This window comes from Carya illinoinensis, chromosome 15, assembly GCF_018687715.1.
Source record: "Carya illinoinensis cultivar Pawnee chromosome 15, C.illinoinensisPawnee_v1, whole genome shotgun sequence".
Lineage (NCBI taxonomy): Eukaryota > Viridiplantae > Streptophyta > Magnoliopsida > Fagales > Juglandaceae > Carya > Carya illinoinensis.
In genome coordinates this window covers 15,665,204-15,685,959 of record NC_056766.1, presented here as the reverse complement: position 1 = coordinate 15,685,959, position 20,756 = coordinate 15,665,204, and the positions used below count along the sequence as shown (strand labels likewise).

Sequence of the window (20,756 nt, the reverse complement as noted above, 5' to 3'; positions counted from 1 at the left end):
AATGTGACGTCTGTGATATTTCACCTCTTTTTTCTCAAACTGTTACTTTTAACTGGGAACAATGAAGTCACTTTTCTCTCACCTCCCTCTTGCAAATGAGTGGTAAAAAAAGGGAGGATATTTCAACTATTGATCTTAGCCTTTTAAGGTTGCTTTATAAGACTTCTCCGGCTGATTGTGTAATCCCTTGGATACAAATCAGTCTCCCTGAGTAGCTTGATAACACAGTTGAGTTTGGTTCTTTTCAAAAGGGAGAAGCAAAGGTAGATCCGATACGTCGTAAATGGCGGTATTATTCCACCGCCCATCAACACCCGATTCAAAGGGGTTGGTTTCTGACAAAACCCATTACCAATTGAAGAAAAGAAATTATTTTAGATCAAGTTGTTTACTAGTAACACATGCTCGGGAGCTTAAGAAATCAACGGTCAGTTTCTCACAGTCCATAAGATTGATTGGAATCGAGAGCTCTTCCTCTCCATCAATCGTTTCTCAGTAAAGAAGTTCAATGGGTTTGACTAGATGGACCATAAAAAGTGCTTTTGTTGCTGTCGGAATCGGATTCTTTGTTGTGTAATTGACGTCTAAAGAAAGCAAGCAAATGTGTTGTCCTCTGGGTTTGCTTGTCCGAAGGGAGGAGTCTTTTGCACGTAATTCCTAATAGGTGTAGTTCTGACATTTTTATTTCAAGCCCAATCATTTGAAAAGATGGATACAACGTGTAAATTTTGTAATATTAAATCTAATCTATGAACAATGGAAGCAACGACATTAAATACTTGGAATTCACATCTTTGTCTTTTTCTTCAAATTGTCGAAAGGACTTTTTGAAAAAAAAAAATATGGAATTTTTATTTATATTTTCTATATTTTTTTAAGACGATAAGAAAATTAAAACTAAAAATATCTTTCATTTGAATTTGGTATAGAGACGTAAAAGAGTGGTCAAATCGTTTAATTTTTATTTAAATATTATTTAAACATAAGTCAAGTTTGAGCATTTTCTCAAATTATATTTTTAGTTCGAAAAAATCTAGTTATAAGTACAATTGTATATTAATATATGCGCTAATCTATTATAATTGGTCAAAAAATAAATTTTATTAAAAACAATACTAATTTAAATTTTAAGTATAAAGAAATTAGTATTGATATGTAGATTAGTACGTGATTTTGCTTGTATATAACAAAACTCTTTTAATTCATGATAGCTAATTTAATATTTGAGCGAAATTAAACTTGTTCACAAGCTATTTTATTTTAATAAAATAAGAGTATTTATATTGAATTTTATGTCTTTATCTACAAATGTTTACTTTTTTGTTAATATCTTTATAAAGTTGGCATATACATAAACCAATTATTATATTTATACAAATTCAAGTAACATGTTTAGCATTAGGAATATGATTTCCTCTAATCTATTAAAATATTAAAATATTCTCACTAAAAGTATAGAGATAATACTATAAAAAAAAAAAAAAAAGTAAAAATACCGAGGGTTGACAAGATATATCTCTCGTATAGTTAGGGGTGGTTACACTTAGATGTCGTTCTTGCCACTCTTAAGATAGCCGTATCGACCCCACATGGGTGGCCGCCCACCCCCACCAAGCAGTTGGGATGGCCCAACCACCCAGCCACTCCTTGGGAGAGATTGCTGACAATCCTTCCAAGGGATGGCTAGCTAACCCTGAATAAAGGTTAATGTATTGGCTGTAAAGCTTTTGGTGGGGTAAAGTTGTGAATCAGTTCCCATCCATCGACCAGCCATTATAATTGTCCTGAAAATCTGCATCTCTACTGGCGATGAAATTACCACGATGAAGTGACAAGGTGAAAACAAGAGAAAAAAAGACAAGAAAATTGGCACTTTGATGTTCAAAACGAATAAGCATCTTGATATTTATTTCTTCACTCTCAAAGTCTCATTTTTCCCTTCCCAAATTGATCCCTTCCATCTTATTCTGTAAAAATTGTCAAAAACAGCCCCATAACTTGAGCCTTCACGTGGGAAGAAGAAAGTGACAATGGAAACAAACCAGAACAAGCATCATTAACTTGCCTCTTGAGCTAGCCTTATCATTTCCCATATATAGCTTGCATCTCCAAATTCCAATGACCTTTATGATATTTGGAACTTGCTCCAAGATTTCTCATAATTTAATTTTGTTCAATCCCTTTGAACAGAGTCCTGATCATAAAAAATTCTGTTGTCAATGCAGTAGAGAATTCTACTGCAATCTGTCCCTTCCAAGCAAATCCATCCCCCCTCCCCCACCCCCAACTTTCTAAAATTCAAAACTGAATATTCAGCAACAGCAATATCAGCACCTAAGCTACCTCAGAATGGTACATAATCTTCCGGGATCTCTATTAACCACCCTGTTGAAACTTCAGAACGGCCCCAGCTTTAAAAATGCCACTCTAGCCCCAAGGTGGTACTCAAAAACCGGATTAGTGCATGTCTGACACGAGACAATGAAAATACTTGTTCCGCACAACATGATTTCTGTTAATCTCAGTTATTTTTCAATAAATAATAGAATTATACAATGAATATACAGACAGCTCCGAATTAGCATTGGCATAACAAACCTGCAGGCACACGAAAGAGAAGATTCAGATTTACAGATGCACAGTTCTCCACAGAAGGGTTTCAGGACATTCAACATTTGAGTATGTGACCACCAGAAAAGCCGTACAACTCTAGTAGATTGGATGCCTTGATGAAAGAGATACATCAGCAGAATAAAACACAATTTAAAGGCAATATTCTCTGTAAGAATGTTACAAGGAAATAACAGCACACCAATGTCTGTGGGGGATAAATGGGTGAGTACACCCCTGGCTATGCCTGTGCATTTATGAGCAAATACCAATTGAAACTAAGAAACTCAACTGGGACAACATATCATTTGGGAGCGAAGCCATGAAATTATCAATCGTCTTTCTGATGCAAAACATTAGGCAGGCTATTATTACCATTGAGAGCAGCAAGATAGATTCTCTTTTCGGGCAGCCCAATATCTGAAAGTGTCAAATTTCCCTTCACACAAAAAAGAGCAACAGCAATAGCAACAAGTTAATATCAGTCGCCAAATAGGGTTACAACAGCACTAAAAATTGTACAGAGCCAACATTCATAAATACAGACCTTCTTTTTTAATATAAAATTCGAATAGACAAACTGGTGAAATATATGCACTTCTTTTAATGCTAGTGGATTTTGCCGCCAATCAGTAGTCATTAAATGATATAGGTGCCTTAGGCCCCTCTTCATATTCAAGAACCAACATCTGACATAGCTATCACCCCTCAGAAGCCACTTCTTTATCTTGTCCTTAATTTGTGATAGGAAAGTATACAACAAATGAATGGATATACATGTACTCTCTACTTGCGTTATGTGATATGTTTTGCAAATTATATCCACATATTACTACTAATTCTTGATCTCGGCCTCCAGATGTCAGTGATCTTAGAATTCAAAAATTATAGATTCCCCTCACATGCAGTAAGCACTTTTCTTTCTGATAAGTAAGAAAAATTTATTAATCCTCATATTTAGGCAAAGCCCAAGTATACATGTAGTATACAAGAGAAATATATCTAATTACAGCATTACTAGAAAACATGCAGTAAGCACTTTTTGAATTATGAAAATTCAATACTCCATCAATTTCCTTCATTAACCAGAGCACAGTATCATACATTAAACCGACAGTGTTGAGCCACATGGCCAACCTCAACAAGTGGTTTCATTCAGTGACATGTTTTTGGCAAGAGTACTGATACTACCGTATACCACCACCCTAATGTTAGTTAAAACCACATACAGCTTTCTAATGGTTCAAGCTCATCTATTTGAGGTGAATCGGTATAAGTTTTGAAGATGACTTGCTGCTTATCATTAAGCAAGATATCCAAGTAGATTTTTGGACATAATAAACACTTCATGAACAGATCAACAAACTGAAGATCTTATCTATGACTCACAAATTTGACTTTCACCATACTGTCAATGCTTCAGTTTTTTCTTTTTTCTTTTTATTGTTGGGTAAGAAATTTTAATGCTACACCTACATCTCCTGCCTAGTGGAATTTTAACGTCCTAAACATTCCATTTCAACATGTAGCCCATCTCCATTTTTACACATTATGATCTCTTAGTATGTACAACTGCCATGATTTGGGACTTACAAATTTCAAAGAGTCAGATGATTCCCCAAAAGCAAGGGCCTTATACATATAAAATAAATAAAAATTCAGCCAGCCTTTTATCTAGCTTGGGAGATAAGTTGGAGTCACTTAGTAGTGATTCTGACCTTTCAGGGAAGCCAAGGCTCCAATATTTGTCTGACTATCAACTAATGGTTTCATTCTCAAGCAAGAACCTTTTTTATGGGTTCTCAAGCAAGAAATTAAGAAGTAATGTAATTATTATTTAGTAATTTCAAATTAAAAAAATGACTGGAAATGTACCTCACTTGCTATCAACGTTCTAACATTGTCAGCATAAAGTTTTGGATCATCCTTTTCTTGCTGTGAGGGGTAGTAAATAGGTAATTGCATCACCTCTAAGTGATTTACAAATTGACAGAGAAGAAAAAAGACATGTCTCGCCTGCACAAAAAGAATTAGACAAGAATTAGGTTTCAAATTGCCACAAACACAAAACCTCCTCTGAACATATTAGCTCCTAAGAAACATTGAGTGCACATGCAGATATGAGCTTACTATTGCAAATAGTGGAATTGATTAGACTTTGAAAAATTTTCATCCGTTCTCCAAGGAGCTTTTCTACTATATTTTTTTATGGGAAAGATAAGATTTTGTAAAACCAGTAAATAGGCATAGCCCAAGTACAGGGAGTATACAAACAGCAAACACCTAATAACAAGTTAGGAGCTAGAATGTGATACAAGAATATCATGTAAGATGGAGTTTTTCCACTACTTCAACTTTTTTTTCTTGTTATAAGAAACTACTTAAACTTACTTTAAATGAACCTAGGATTTTGTGACTAGGCTCTGGTTGTGGGAGGGCCAGTACTTCTAATACACTTTTCTTGTTCAAAAGCATTTATATTTACAGGGGAAGAGATTTTTTTGATCGGTTATTTACAGGGGAAGAAAATACCCAAGAGATGCCTTCCCTCTGGCCTTGCATCGGTTCACACATTTCTCTATTTAGAGCATCCTAAAACTATTGTCCAGATCAAAAGCAAAATAATTTTCACTTTTATCAATTCATTACTTACATTTGACATGCCTTTATCATTTCATGCACAAGTATTTGATAAATGCATTTTTAATGATGGGAAATCCCAGAGACCACGCAACATATCTTTTATATAGTTAAACCCTAGACCTGTGTAACATGCTCACATTACACAGATCAGATAAATCATCAACTTTCACCAACGGGAAGTTGCCCCTAAAAATTATTTGCAACTAAGAGTTCAAACCTTAGACCTACAAGGAGCATACCCCCAGGAACAAGACACTTAACAATTGAGCCAACCCATAGGGGGTTTAAGTGTATGATAAATGCATTCCAAATGTAAATAAAAAAATTGAGCCCAAGAAAACATTTGGAATGCAATTATCGTACTCTAACAAAACAATGAGCCTTTTCAAGTCAACCAAATTGAGCCCAAGAAAACATTTGGAATGCAATTATCGTACTCTAACAAAACAATGAGCCTTTTCAAGTCAACCAAATGAGATGGACACAGTGTTGCACAATCTATCATTATCTAAATTTGTTAAAAGGTTATGAAAGTTGAGCATAAGAAGCACTCACCCCAGACATTGAATCCCAGGCAGGACTAAATCTTCGGAAAGGATACCTTAAAATCACTGGAAGCACGGGTGCTTTTGCTAAAAATGCACCTGTTTTGAATGGCAGCAGGAAGTCTCCATTTGTAGTTGTGCCTTCTGCAAAAAGGAAAAAAAAAGTGAAAAAAAAAAAAAAAAGAGTAAATACTTGATTGTAATCAGGCCAAATATACATGCCAATAGAATTTTGATGGAGGGAGAAGAATTTACTATGACCCCAGAGACAGTTATTTGATCATAAGACAAGTGAGCAACATTGGAGTGCAACAATTTTCTGTTCTCGACGTGAGAAATCTTTATTAATAAGCGCAAAAGATACACATGAATTCTGGAAGGAGAAACATAGTAGTGTGACAATTACACTGGTAATTCCCTACACATACTACTCCCACTTCCATTGATGAAGCTAAAAGTGAAAGAATATGGGAGAATTCTGTTTGAAGATTTGCTACTGTTTACCAACTAAAGAAGCTATGTCAAAGTCAGGCAATTATATGTTCCCATATTTATAGGAGGTGACTGGCAATACAGACACTCTGGAAGACCTGCAAGTGAAGTTTTCTACCTCAGGAATTCTTTTTTTTTTTTTATAAGCAGGAATTCTTTTTTTTTAAGCACACTATTTAAGATCTCTATATAAGATTTCTTGCAGTTGAAATGAAATTTATTAATAACTTCAGTCTTCTCGAGATTTTGTTGAAGATACTGGTTGTTTGGTACAGACAATTGATTACCTGGAAAAAGCATCATTATTGGAGCAGACTTATCTCGGTGAGCTTCTTCAATTCTTTCGGTCACGACACCTGCAAGCAACCGAGGGATTAGAATCAGCAGGACACATGTATAAGCCCAACACAATTACACAGAGAAGGCATAGTATATAATGCTAGAGCACAATTAGTGATGAGCGTTCCTAGCCTCTCATAAGAAGTTAAAGGAGAAATAAATCCACTTCCCAATTAGTTAAATATGTATCAACAGTACAAAGGTCAAATATTCTGGTGTATGCTTTTTCTTTTGGTATATGTTATAGATTTTTTTTTTTTTTTTTTTTTTTTGTTAATGTTGTAGACTGCTAGTACATATTTTATAATTTATTGCATGTGTTGATCTGTCTTCATATATTGCCTTCATTATTCATTCAGCAAGAACCTAGGTGTAGTTTCTGTCCTTATCAGTTTAATATCTTTTTTTTAAGTAAAAATATTATATATATATATATATATAAATATATCAACAGGAGTAACCAAGTACACCAGACATATACAAGAAAGCACCTAGCCTATACTAGAGAGCTCCTAATGATGCCCGAATACAATGGAATACACCAAGCCTGAATTGGAATAGAACACACCTACCCAACCCCAACCCCTTTTTCCCGAAAGACAAATATTCCACCCTAAACTCCCTCTACAAGGACGTCTTCAGAATGCCCTCCCTTTAGCCTTCCCTCAACTTGAGCTACCTCCCTTAGCGTCATAGTTGATTGCCCAAGAAAAACGCTTTAACTCCCATCTTTTCTTAAAACTCGATTTAGTTTCAAGCAAGCGGCCCGCCTCAATCACAGCGAGTAGTACTTTAAATTAGTCTTCACATCCTCCATATGAAAGTCCCACAACATGCTGAATCTAGTTAACCTTATCCAAAACCCAATCCGATGGTGAACCCGCAATATTGTTTATCTGAGGAAGAGAAACCGGGGGAACAATATTATCCCCAAACATGGTTCCCAACTGCACTTCCGACCCTAGACATTCATTCTCACAAGGCACCAACGACAAACCCATAATTTCCTCCCTACCATGTCTTTCATTCAAATCCTGAACCTCCTCAACAACTATATTCTTGCTGTCCATTGTTGTTGTTACCATTAAGGGTTCCTTCAACTTTGGCATAGGTGTCGTCGTTCCATCAACGAGGACATTGCTTGCAAGTGCTCCACCCCCCGATGATCCTTTCTGTGCCACTTGTCAGAACCTACTGCACCCTCAGGGGGAATAAAACAGGTAGGGGAAGCACTACCTTCTGTTACCCCATATCATCTTTTGAAAGAGGCTCGTCTGCTTCTTCCAAAATACTCAAAACCATGGAAGGATCCCCCATCTACAACTGAAAGTGAACCCTAGGAAAATGTACCAACCCCATTTGCAACTGGTGATTGAAGGCAGTTAGACTGCAAGATGCCGATGTCCTGAGTGATACCGGTGTGAACAGTGATGCCGGCATCCGACAACCCTATCTGCGACGGCGTCAAGATGTCCTGTGCCAATGCACTTAAGGCCTTCAAACCCGTTGGATCTACCCCCTACCCCCTTATCCATTTTCAATCCACCACCCAAACTCGTGATCTGGTCCAGCCCCTCATCCACATTAATCGTAAAATCTCTCATATACTCCATAACTCTCGTCAATTGAGCTCTGACAGCCCACAAGACCCCCCTCCACTTCTCCCACCCTCAAACACTCGACAGAGGCAGCCATTCCACCTTGCAACACATGGTGCTTACCTTCCACTTCTCCCAATGTCACCTAACAGCCTTTGTCTCCTAAAAGTGCCTTAACCTTTCCTTCCACAACGAAGCTATTCTTTGCTGGACTACCCGCCAATGACCTCAACAACAAGGTGTACAAGGCACCTTTGACTGACGGAGGCCTTCCCATTGTCTTTCCATTAACAAACTTTACTCTATTCGCTTGCTTCATAACAACAACTTTGGACCCAGTGATGCGTCAAATGGAATGTAGAAAACTTTCATCCGATGCCATTTGCACGTTCCAGGATCACCAACAAACCTTTCCTCCTTCCATTCCAGAAATCTGAAAGTTGCAGAAAATTGCCCCTTGCATTGATATGATGTTGAATGATGAGAACTCCATTACCCATCCTTAGCTCCCTGAAGAATCCCTCATGACAAATGAGTTCTAAACAATTATCTACCCCTTAGCTACCCATAAAGTTGCCATCCCACATAGACACATAAACTTAGCAATCCTTTTACTCCGTTTAGAGATGCAAAAACTATTTCCTCCCTCTTTCATAAAAACGAAAGTTTTTTATTCCACCTTCAACCACCTCTTACCATCCATTTGAGAAGAATCCACATCGCGCGTCGTCATCCTCCGATCTCACATCACAGGATCATCTCGCTTCGTCATCTCATAGAGAGATGATGTTATATGGGAATAAAATGCCGATTTGAGATGTTCTACAAGAAAAAAGTTATGGAACTACCCTAGATCTGCTCCAACGAACCAAAGGAGTGGAAAATCATGGTCCCTGAAGGGGGAACCAACGCCGAAGTGCCCTCAGAGAAGTTGTCAAAACCCGTTGGTCTTGTCTGTGTTGGTGGTGGAGGCACAGGTTTGATGGTCGATGTCGCCTCCAAGAGATATCCTTGTCACCGAGAATCTCGTCAATTTGGCCCCAAAGAAACAGGAGAGGTCACTGGAGGGAGGACCGACACCGAACCGCCCTCGGTGGTGCTGCCGGAGCCCATTGATCTTGTATGTGGCGGTGGCGAGGTGCCTTAGGTTTTGGGTGGAGGGTGAGGGTGGGGATTGGGTACCTTTGGACAAAGATGTTGTAAGTGGAATATGTTGAGCTTAGTTTAATATCTGATACGTGGGGTTATGGAAGTACCCGCTAGTGGGGGAAGGGGGGGGGGGGGGGGTTGTGTTCTAACTAGGGGTGAGATTCGGCTAGTCAAATCGACCGGACCGGCCATTTTTGGACCGGACCAGATTGGACCAAATTTGGTCCAGTCCGGTCCAATTTTGGAAGGACTGAACTCATTCGGTCTGGTCCCGATCCAAGGGTTTTCTACTCTGGACTGGACCGAATGAAAAATAAAAATAAAATATAATTTATATATATTATTTATATAAATAATTTTATAAATTAATTATATAATTTTTAACAAATACTAATATTTATACTAATACTAATAGTCTAATATGGTATTAAAAAAAATAATACTAATAGTCTAATATTATAATATACTATAGTTATACCAATACAGACTATATAGTTATATTAAATACTATAAGTAACACTAATACTAATATAGTTATAACTAAATCACTATAACTATATATATTTAGTATGAATGTATTATTATATTCTTTAATGTATAACTATAATATAGAGACGTACTAGTATATATTAATATATTAACATATTATAAGAGTTATAGTATAAATTACAATATAAAAATTATAATATATTAAATCACTATAACAGTATAACTAATACTAATACTAATATAGCTAATACTATTAGTCTATTATATAGTCTAAGACTCTCAATTCTAATATAGGCTATATAGCCATAACTAATACTAATATTATTAATACTAATAATGTAGAAAATAGTTATATAAACTGACTAATTGAACATAACTAATATTACTAATAGTCTAATACTAATACTATTATATAGTTACACTAATCATAAATTCATAATAACTAAATCATATATATTTAGTATGATTGTATTATTATATTCTTTAATGTATAACTATTAACTATAATATATAGTACTAGTATATATTAATATATTAACATATTATAAGAGTTATGGTATAAATTATAATATATTATATCTGTATAAATTTATAATAGTATTAGTATAGTTAACTTAATATGTAATATGTTAGTATTAAATCACTATAACTATGTAGAGTATTAGTAATATAGTATTTAATATAACTACATAAAGTATTAGTAATAAGAGTATTACTATTATTTAATATAGTATGACATAAGAGTATTAATAAAAATGTATGGGGTTTGAAGAGATATAGTAAAACTAGTATATTACATATAGTATTATTATTAATATATATATAGTTATTAGTTATAGTATTAGTACCAGTGTATTATTAGTTATAGTAAATAAGTTAATAACTATTACTAATTTACTATATACTAATAGACTAATAGAATTAGTGTATTACTTTTTTTTTTTTATAAGTAAACAGTAGTATTAATAATAATAGGCGTAGCCCAAGTACACAAGAAAGTATACAAGAGATAAGACCTATCTAGGTGGCTATAGAAATCACTAGAAACTCGTGTACATTTAGGCCATTAAAGTCTATAGCTAGAGACCATAGAAATAAAGTGCTGAAAAATAAGATACAAAGCTCCTCAGATGTCCTCTCCTTATCTTCAAATGTTCTTTCATTTCGCTCTTGTCAAATGCACTACATAATGCAGATAGGTACCATCTTCCACATAGCTTTGATATGTAGATCTCCCACCAGCATCGCCCAACTGGCTAATAGTTCAACAACTGACTTCGGCATCACCCAATTCAACCCTACTCGACGGAATACTTCACACCACAATGCTCTAGCTGTCTCATAGTGTAGCAGGAGATGATTCACTGACTCACCAGCTTTCTTACATATACAGCACCAATCAGTAATGATTACCTGCCGCTTCCACAGATTATTGGTGGTCAGAATCTTACCCAGGGCTGCTGTCCAGATGAAGAAAGGTGTTTTGGGCGGCGCCTTATTCCTCCACAATCTTCTCCATGGAAACGGAACATTTGGTATATCTGTAAGGGCCTTATAATAAGAGCGAACCGAGAAAATACCCTTACCCATATGTTTCCACCACAGCTTATCTTCATGCAATCCATTCGGCTTCATAGAGTACACTAGGTTGAAAAAATCTGCGAAACTGTTTACTTCCCAATCATGTGCTGCTCTATAAAAAGTGACGTTCCAGTGTACTTGATCCCCTGAGCGAATCAAAAGATCCGCGACCGAAGCTTCTTGATCGCACGCCACTTGATATACAAAAGGAAAAGCATCCTTCAGTGCCTCCTCTCCACACCAAATGTCCCTCCAAAATTTTATACGTGTGCCCTCCCCCACCAAAAGTTTAGTATGGTTGGCAAATAACCTCCATCCTCTTCTTATTTGCTTCCAGATCCCTACTCCATACGGCCCATTCCCTTCTCTAGTACACCATCTCCCCCATAGGCTGTCATATTTACTATGAACTACTGCTTTCCATAATGCTTCTGGCTCCATATTATATCTCCAAAACCATTTCCCTAGGAGTGCCCGATTGAACTTTATCAAGTTCTTTATCCCCAAACCACCTGAAGAAATTGGTCTGCAAACCGTATCCAAGTTGATTAGGTGAAACTTGAATTCATCCCCCAAACCACTCCAAAGGAAATCCCGATACAATTTTTCAATCCGTGCCGCCACAGAAGCTGGAATTGTAAAAAGAGAAAGGAAGTAAGTGGGTAAGTTAGAAAGAGTACTCTTTATCAGGGTCACTCGGCCTCCTTTCGATAAGTACAGTCTCTTCCATTCAGCCAATCTTCTCTCTATTTTCTCGATAACTGTATCCCATATAGCTATGACACGTGAAGCCGCCCCCAGCGGTAGACTCAGATATGCATAGGAAGAGTAGCTACCTTACACCCCAAAGTGTTAGCCAACTGTCGAGATCTACTAACATTCCCAACTGGTACTAATTCTGATTTATCAAAATTTACTCTCAAGCCTGATGCTGCTTCAAAGCATAACAATACCGCTTTCAGAGTTCTAAGTTGTTCTTGTTCTGCCTCATAGAAAATTAAAGTATCATCAGCAAAAAATAAATGAGATATCGAGATAAGGCCCCTATCCCGATCACCCACAGAAAAACCAGCCAACAAACCATTGGTAACTAAGGCCATTAACATCCTACTCAGGGCCTCCATGATAATAACAAAGAGAAGTGGGGATAGCGGATCTCCTTATCTTAAACCTCTCGAGCTATTAAAAAAGCCTTCTGGACTGCCATTAATCAAAATTGAGAATCTTGCTGTTGAGATGCACCATCTGATCCACCTACACCATTTTTCCCCAAATCCACATCTCCTCAATAGATAGATAAGAAAGTCCCAATTTACATGGTCATATGCCTTTTCCATATCTAATTTACAAATAATCCCTGTCATACCGGATTTTAGTCTACTATCAAACATTCATTGGCTATTAATACCGAATCCAGAATTTGACGACCCCTAACAAAGGCATTTTGTGGCTTTGAGATTATCTTACCAATGGCCTCTCCCAACCTGTTTGCTAGAATCTTTGAAATAATTTTATAGACCCCGTTAATGAGGCTAACGGGCCTAAAATCCTTCACTTCCGCAGCCTCAGTCTTCTTCGGAATTAATGCAATAAAAGTTGTATTCAGACTTTTCTGAAATTTCCCAGACAAGAATAATTCCTGGAAGACATTCAACATATCCTCTTTTATCACCTCCCAACATGTGTGGAAGAATCCCATCGAGAAGCCATCTGGTCCTAGCGCTTTGTCTTTCCCCATACGTCTGATCACTTCATATATCTCCTCTTCCTCGAACGCTCTTTCCAACCTTGCCACTATCTGTGGTTCAATGGAATAAAAAACAAGACCATCCACTGTGGTTTAATCCAATTAGTGTATTACTAATGTATATATAATAGTATAACTAATGTATATATATTAAATATATCATAATATAATTACAAGTATTCAACAAAATACCATTGGATTAAAAAAAAAAAAAAGTCAAGGGTGGACTGAACGAACCGACCGGACCAAGCTCCCAACCCTTAGGGAGCTCGGTTTGGTCCAGGGTGGGAAAACTCTAGACCGAATAGGTCCAGTCCGGTCCACAAAACCTCCTCGGACCGGACCAAACTCCCCCCTAGTTCTAACGGGGTTATGGGGCATACAAAATGGGGTTATGGAAGCATGGGAGTTTGTGTTCTAACGAAGTTAGGGGGGCATACAGAATGGGGTTATGGAAGCATATCCGAAAAGGTTGGTGATCTTTTTTAGCAACACTAGGCTATGTATGGGGGATGGCAGTAGAATCAGTTTTTGGCATGATGTTTGGGCGGGAGATATGGCTCTTAAGGATGTTTATCCATCTATTTTCAGAATTGCACGGGAACAAGATGCTATGGTGGCTGACTTGCGGGCAATTACTAATGGTTCGCAGGAATGGAATGTTAGCTTCATTTGGGAGGCACATGATTGTGTAGTAAGTGTCCTGGTGGGATTCTTTAACCTACTATACAACATTAGTCCTGCTGTTACAGTGGTGGATAAGATGGAATGGAGACCTTCTAGCAAAAGAAAATTTCAGGTACGATTTTTCTATGAGACACCTACAGCTCAAGCTAGACATAATTTTCCTTGGAAGAGCATATGGAGGAGTAAGCACCTACTTTGTTTGTAAAGAAACCTTAGGGAAGGTTATGACTATTGATAATCTAAGAAAAGGTGGGCTTATAATCATTGACTGGCGTTACTTGTGAGTTTGCTCCTACATTGTGAGTTTGCTCGGGCCATACGGAATTACTTTTTCAGCAAAGTGGGATTGGCATAGGTAATGCTGGGGAGGGTGGTTGAACTACTAGCAATTTGGAGAGGGATCACGGAGACACCACAAATTGCACCTGTGTGGAAAATGGCTCCCATTTGTATATTTTGGAGCATCTGGAGTGAAAGAAATGATAGACATTTCAAAGATCGTGAGCGCTCCTTGAAAGATTTTAAGACCTTTTTCTAAAAGACTTTATTTATGTGGGCCATTGCTATAGATTTAAATGGTCTCAGCTTCCATGATTTCCTTGTAACTATTTCTAGTTCCTAAATAGGTGTAATCACATGTATACCTCCTATGTACTTGGACTATGCCTATCTTTATATCAATAAAATATCTTCTTACTCATAAAAAAATAATAATAATAAATTAAAAAAAAAAAAGAAAAAGAAATCTGATATGTAGTTCAATGGGCCACACAATATTAAATTAATTTTTATAAGGGAGAAGGCCCACCACAGTAGCTTGTTTCTGGGGCATTTGAGCATTTGCCCATGTGTTGCACAATTGCATGGGCCCCATGAACCCCCACAAAGTAAAGAAAAATAAAAAAGAAAAGAAAATGTAGGATGGTTGCAAAGTTAGATCATTGGATTGACCTTCCTTAACCAACACTATCACAGGTGGGAGGCTGCTGATGAAAGTGTAGCAGCAACAGAGATAGGTCTTTCTACACCTTCCCGTTTTAAATTTTTCCTCTCACCCTTCACATCCCCTTACCCAAACCTGTGTCTTCAAGAGACCCTCACTTTGCAAAGTAGTATAAGTTTAATGAATGGAAACTTCGCAGTGTTAGCCTTGCATAGGAGGAATCTTGTGAGGTGGCATCTTGACTAGCATAAGTTAGAATATTGAAGTCAGTCAAGGCAAGCTGTTACATATGATAAATTATTTACTTTATTTCCATTACTTCACAAATTTCATAATATTATTATACTATACCCAAAATATAGATGAAATCAACACATGGTAAACTAAATTTTTCAGCTTGATTCATATTGATGCAAATAATACCATGACATGCCGTCTGAAAATTAAGATAAACACCAGAAAAGACAAAAAAAAAAAAAAAGAGGGTGGCAAGGGAGGCCTTTTGAGTAATGTGCTTATCCTCCAATACGTAGAACAAAAGTAAAGAATATAGCCATCCATGTTGTTGTACCTGAAACACCCTTGAAGTCAGATGACTTTGACTCCCGCTGAACATAAACACAACCGAGGCACTTGCTGCCAGAAACATGCCAAACGAATTGTAAACATTTTGTACCCATTCAAGCTCTTTCAGCAATAGATAAAGTATCACAGACATTCCCCATTCAACCATTTCGCACCCATTCAAGGTAAGACATAAAATATTTGACAAAAGAAAGGCCTGCTAGTTGGTAGTGTTTTCTCTGACTATGTTAATCGGAGTGTTTTTCTGATTAAATTAATAAAAAAATTTATTAACTAATTCCAACACTTAACTTGTAATATTAATCTGAAGTTCTGATAATTGCTATATTTATTCTGCTGTACTTCTCTCCTCTTGGTCTGGTGGTGACTATTCTGTAAGTAGAGTGTGTGACAGTTTGTGCAGCTTTTAAACAGATGGTGTTTACTGTGAATACACACATGTAAGACTCCCTCCCTGGATAATCTGTACTATTGTTATCCTACCATGTCCTGTCAGTACTCCTTCCCTGAATTTTTTGACAAGCAGGACTCCTTACCTAAATAAAGGTGATCTCTTGTTTTTTCCCTTTTTTGTTTTATTTTATGTCTGTGTTTGATAATTTCCCTGTAGTCCGATGTTCAGCCTCTTTAGGCTAGTTTACAAAGCATGTTCTTTTTGCAGCACTCATGGCAATGTGCAAATATCATGTTTGATGTTACTGCCCGACTGACATACAAGAACATTCCAACATGGCACCAAGATTTTTAAGTGTCTGTTCAGAAATCCAGTCACACATATCTTAAGCACATTCTCTTTAAAATAACATCTTTCTCCTCCCAAAATCATAGACTAAAGCTGAACAATATTAGAATTCATTAGGCAGAAGGAACACTAATCTTATGCATAATAAAAGCAAAACAAAATTTGATTAAGCAATGATTAGTCAAAACATCGGAGGATTACCACTTATCAAAAAACATCGGAGGATTACCATCCAGTTTAACATCATTTAGCATATTATACCTTTTATATTAGTAACTCATTATTTGCAATAATATGCTAAACTATTCAATCGTACAATTATGAGAATCATCACAAGAAACCAGAAGACTTGAGGAAGCTCACAAGAAATGAACTAACCTGATGAGACCAACTAGAGGAAGTTTGCCCACTGATTGCTTCAGCAATGAAATCCAGGATTACAATCGAAAGATTCAGAACAGAAATGTATCAGTCAGAACACTAAAAGCAAAGAAAATATATCCATCAAATTTAACAAAAGTAGAGCATAAGTAATTTCTTTTTTATGCAGCCAGCCAAATGAACAAACCTTAGCGACGAAGCTTGGGAAGAAAGAAGACATGTGGTACAGTATGTCTATGTAGGATACGTGGTTAGATATAATCACGCTAGGTCTTGCAGGCTCTTCAGACTCATCTTTGCCCTCATTCTGCCAATTAGAAAAAAACATATCAAGAAAATTTGAAAAGGAGTAAGACGAAAGAAATCTTGTACACAAATCCAACAGGACCCAAACAACAAACAAGAAAGAACATCTACGAATGCAGAACCAAAGTGATTTAGTCAGCTACTCATCTTCAGACTAACTCTACAATTAAAGGTTATGTGGGTTTACATAGCTTACAGAAAGCAGTAATTTTTTTATATTTGTGGGTGTCCGGGCCAGCTTGCGCACACCTCGACTAATCTCATAGGGTCCTGAAGTTAACGGCCAGGTAAACCTCCAGTGATCCTGAGAGAACTCGAACTAGTGACCATTGAGGAGCAAACCCAAAGCTTGACTAACTGACCTACCCCTCAGGGTTAAGCAGTAATTTGAAGAGTAAAGTTGATTTACATAGGGTGGTATACAACAGAACAGTGAGTTGTTTTCGTCCTGTTGCATCCTAAAGTGAATCATACGCGAACAGGAAATGAATCCGCTTTATTCTTATAGGCTAAAACAATTTTGGTCCATGAAATTTGACCTGCGTTTGATTTTCTTCCCTGAATAAATTTTTTTTATAGGTGAAAAGAGATTTTATTGATCCTAGTAATTAGGCAAAGCCCAAGCATACATGCAGTATACAAGAAAGAGCCTAATTATAAACTTGGTGGTACGGAAAGTAAGAAAGTAGCATAAAAGTCATTAAGACTCGTTTCATTCAATACAATAGAAGAAGCCCAATGCAACAATGCATGAAAGAAGAGACTAAATTGAACAGACTAAATTTGGCGTGCGTGAATGATGGATGGAGGGACTGTCATTGGCACTTTACAATTTGATCGATACAAAAAATGTATTTCAGCCATTAATTTCTTATCGATGTGCTCAAGCCTGGATGTATACATCTTACGTTTAACTTTACACGGTAGCATTCAAAAAGCTATTTTGACATGGAAACATACAACTACAGAAAGAGAGTGGGATTGGGTACCTGAGCGGCGGATGACTTGAAGCCACTATCAGAAATCTGGAACGTCTCCTTGATCCAATAAAAACCGAAGATGAACAGCACGGCCCTCGAGAGGAACTTTCCACACTGGACGATCACAGCCCTATTCCACCCGCCCATGTGCGCATAGTCCTCCTGCTCACTGTCATCCCGATTCGGCGCCGAGAACAGTGTACAAATCCGGCATATCAGGTAATAAAATAGCAACAGGCTCGTCGCCAGCACCACGCGTATCGGCACCAGTATCACCGAGGCGATGGCGAGCAGGATCTTCTCCTCCAATGGTAGCTCGCCGCATCCCAATGGGCCGTATACGTCATGTCGAGCGAAGGCGGCGAACTTCTTGTCGAGGCTCTCTTGGGAGATAGGGAGAGTGGAGGAGGAGGAGGACTCAGACAAAGACTCGGGCTTGAGTAGCGGGCGGTCATCTTTGGTGGAGCCATCGTCGTGGTTGGATTCGGATGGTTGTGGCCTGGGCAGGCCTTGCCCTCGAGTCGGATCGAGGTCTTTGAGTTCGGTCTCCATGATTGCGAAACCCTAAATCAGCGGAAAGCCATTGGCATTACAGGGAGGTTTTGGCGGTTGGAGGAGAATGTAGCGGAGAGGAGCTAATGTGGATCTGGGAGAAGCATCCAGATGGGGAAGGAGAAAAGAAAGCTCAAACCGAATCCGGCATTAAAGCTGGAATTTTATAGGTTAGGAGTGGAGATGAGGGATGTCGGATGATTGGGGTTTGACCGTTGGATTAGATTCGAGCTGAGCTATGATGGTGAAAGCCAAGAAACGAACAGAATGCGAAGAAGGGAAACTGCCAATGTTGGGACCAAAGATCCACTTGCCACTATTGCCAGAATCTTCAGCAAAAATATTCCCTAACTTTAATTTTTTTCAAAAAACATTAATGGCTAATTTTGACTTATTAAAAATTAAAAATAATAATAAAATCATAACTATTTTATCATTTATTTTATAATTAATCAATATAATTATGAAATTTTATTAAAAATAAATTTTAATTTTTTAAAATTATCCTTAATTTCGTATAGAATTATAAAGAGATCAATTTCCGAATTATTTATTGTTTAATAAATTGAAATATTAATCATATTTAGTTTCTATAGTAATTTTTTATGATTAGTTATAAATGTGTCTTATGTATTTATTTAGTGTTAAAAAATAAAATAAAATACAAATACCAATTACTAAAAACAAAACAAAAAATGGTAAATTAGAATTTGAAAAGAATATCTGGGCATAAAAGAAAGTGGCTGCCATTAAACAAGAAGTAATGTTAATATTTAAATCTTGGTAAAACATTTTAATGGTAGGGTAATGTTAGGTATAAATTTTAAATATACAATACTCGTACAAGTTGGATTCTACTAAAAAATAATAAATTTTTCTATGCTTTTTATAGTGAAATTTACTTTCTTTAAAAAAAAAAAAATCTAAATGAAAATTTTCTATTTAAGACATTACTCTTAGTGGTTATTGGGATTGAGAGATCATCTTATCTCATCGCATCATTATAATTTCTTTAAATTTTTACACAAAATATAATAAACAATTCAATATTGTCAAATTCTAATTCAACATTTTCAAAACTCAAAATAATAATAATATTAAAAAATAATATTTTAATAATATTTTATTTAACTTTCATTTAAAATCATCTCTTCTCATCTCACCATTCGAATAATCCCTTAATAAAATGGCTGAATGATAATATCATTTTGACCTTTTGTTTCACCAACCCTCATCACAGTCACTATCTAAGGTAGCTACAATCAGTATTTTAAATATTGTACCGTACCGGCTAGTATATGCCATACCAGCCACTAGTCCGATATAGGTACTTTACGTGTTTCATACTAGTCCAAATACCGACCGGTACCCGTTGTACTAGTCAATATTTCAGCCTGTATCAGCCTACATACTTGCCCCATATAGGTCGGTATTTTGGCCTTTACTTTTTTTTTTTTTTTCATTTCTTCAAATTACAAGCTCATTTTTTTACTTTTAATTTAGACCAAACTATTTATAATTTATATATATATTTATGTATAATTTATTTATATATAGACCATTATTTTAGAATATAATTTTTATATATTTATATATAATTTATTCATATATCGATTATCTCAAAATAGTACACGAAATAATATCGATATCGAAATATTTTATTCAAATACCTTAAATAATATGACATCCGGTAAAGTATTTAAAATATTGGCAACAACCCAAAGTTTCCGACATCAATCCTTTGTCATAGCTCACCAATTTTTTAATCATTCAAACCCACGTGTAATGTTAAATAATTGAAAATTTATTTTTTTATCTTTTACTTTTTTTCTAATTATTTGATACCGGGGTAAAAAAGCAATAAATAGTTAAAAGAATAATAAAATGACATTTTATTTTTATTTTTATTTTTTTGCAATAGAACTATTAAATCATTTAAAGAATTCATTTTATTCTACTCAAAAATCACTTTTGTTGTAATTTGCCTTCTTTCTAATATCTAATCATTACAATTTTGTCATATTACATGTTATTTATCTATTTAATAATCCGACTTTCAATAATACTATAAGCTATAACTTATTTATTAGACTCAAACAGATGAAACTAGAAGGTTCCATCCTTGCATATCTTTTAAATTTAGCATGCTATTAGTCATTGTAATGGTAAGAAATGATATTTCCAATTTTAAGATGTGCAAGTCTTATGTATACATTTTTAAAAAATTAATAAATTTAAAATCTACGTAAAAAATTTATTTATTTTTAATGATAAACTCTACTTTTTTTCATAGAAAGTATATGAAACTTATAAATCTTAATATTGTATCTAATTCTACTCGACCTGAATCACCTGATAACAATAGCTTCTCCATGAATGGTCTTCTA

At 36.0% G+C, this 20,756-nt stretch overlaps 1 protein-coding gene across 2 annotated transcripts; it reads right to left on the bottom strand.

The window, feature by feature from the left end:
• Positions 1–1,880: 1,880 nt before the first annotated feature.
• On the bottom strand, positions 1,881–18,670 carry LOC122296520 (lysophospholipid acyltransferase LPEAT1-like). Of its 2 annotated transcripts, XM_043106291.1 has the most exons (9): positions 17,827–18,670; positions 16,719–16,838; positions 16,529–16,566; positions 15,395–15,459; positions 6,578–6,646; positions 5,809–5,942; positions 4,486–4,626; positions 2,986–3,049; positions 1,881–2,598 (listed from the first exon to the last, which is right to left on the bottom strand). In XM_043106291.1, exons 1-9 carry the CDS (start codon positions 18,367–18,369, stop codon positions 2,579–2,581), a joined length of 1,194 nt encoding a protein of 397 aa, XP_042962225.1. In that variant the 5' UTR covers positions 18,370–18,670; the 3' UTR covers positions 1,881–2,578. The 2 variants fall into 2 exon arrangements, with proteins under 2 accessions (XP_042962225.1, XP_042962224.1); XM_043106290.1 differs by having other exon boundaries at positions 2,510–3,049; positions 17,827–18,669.
• Positions 18,671–20,756: the final 2,086 nt, after the last annotated feature.

Coding starts and splice junctions, on each gene's coding strand:
- LOC122296520 (XM_043106290.1), bottom strand. CDS start 18,369: ATGGAGACCGAACTCAAAGACCTCGATCCGACTCGAGGGCAAGGCCTG. Junction 15,460..16,528: donor CCTCTAGTTGGTCTCATCAG/GTTAGTTCATTT, acceptor TGTTTCTGGCAG/CAAGTGCCTCGGTTGTGTTT. Junction 5,943..6,577: donor AATAATGATGCTTTTTCCAG/GTAATCAATTGT, acceptor TCCTTTTTGCAG/AAGGCACAACTACAAATGGA.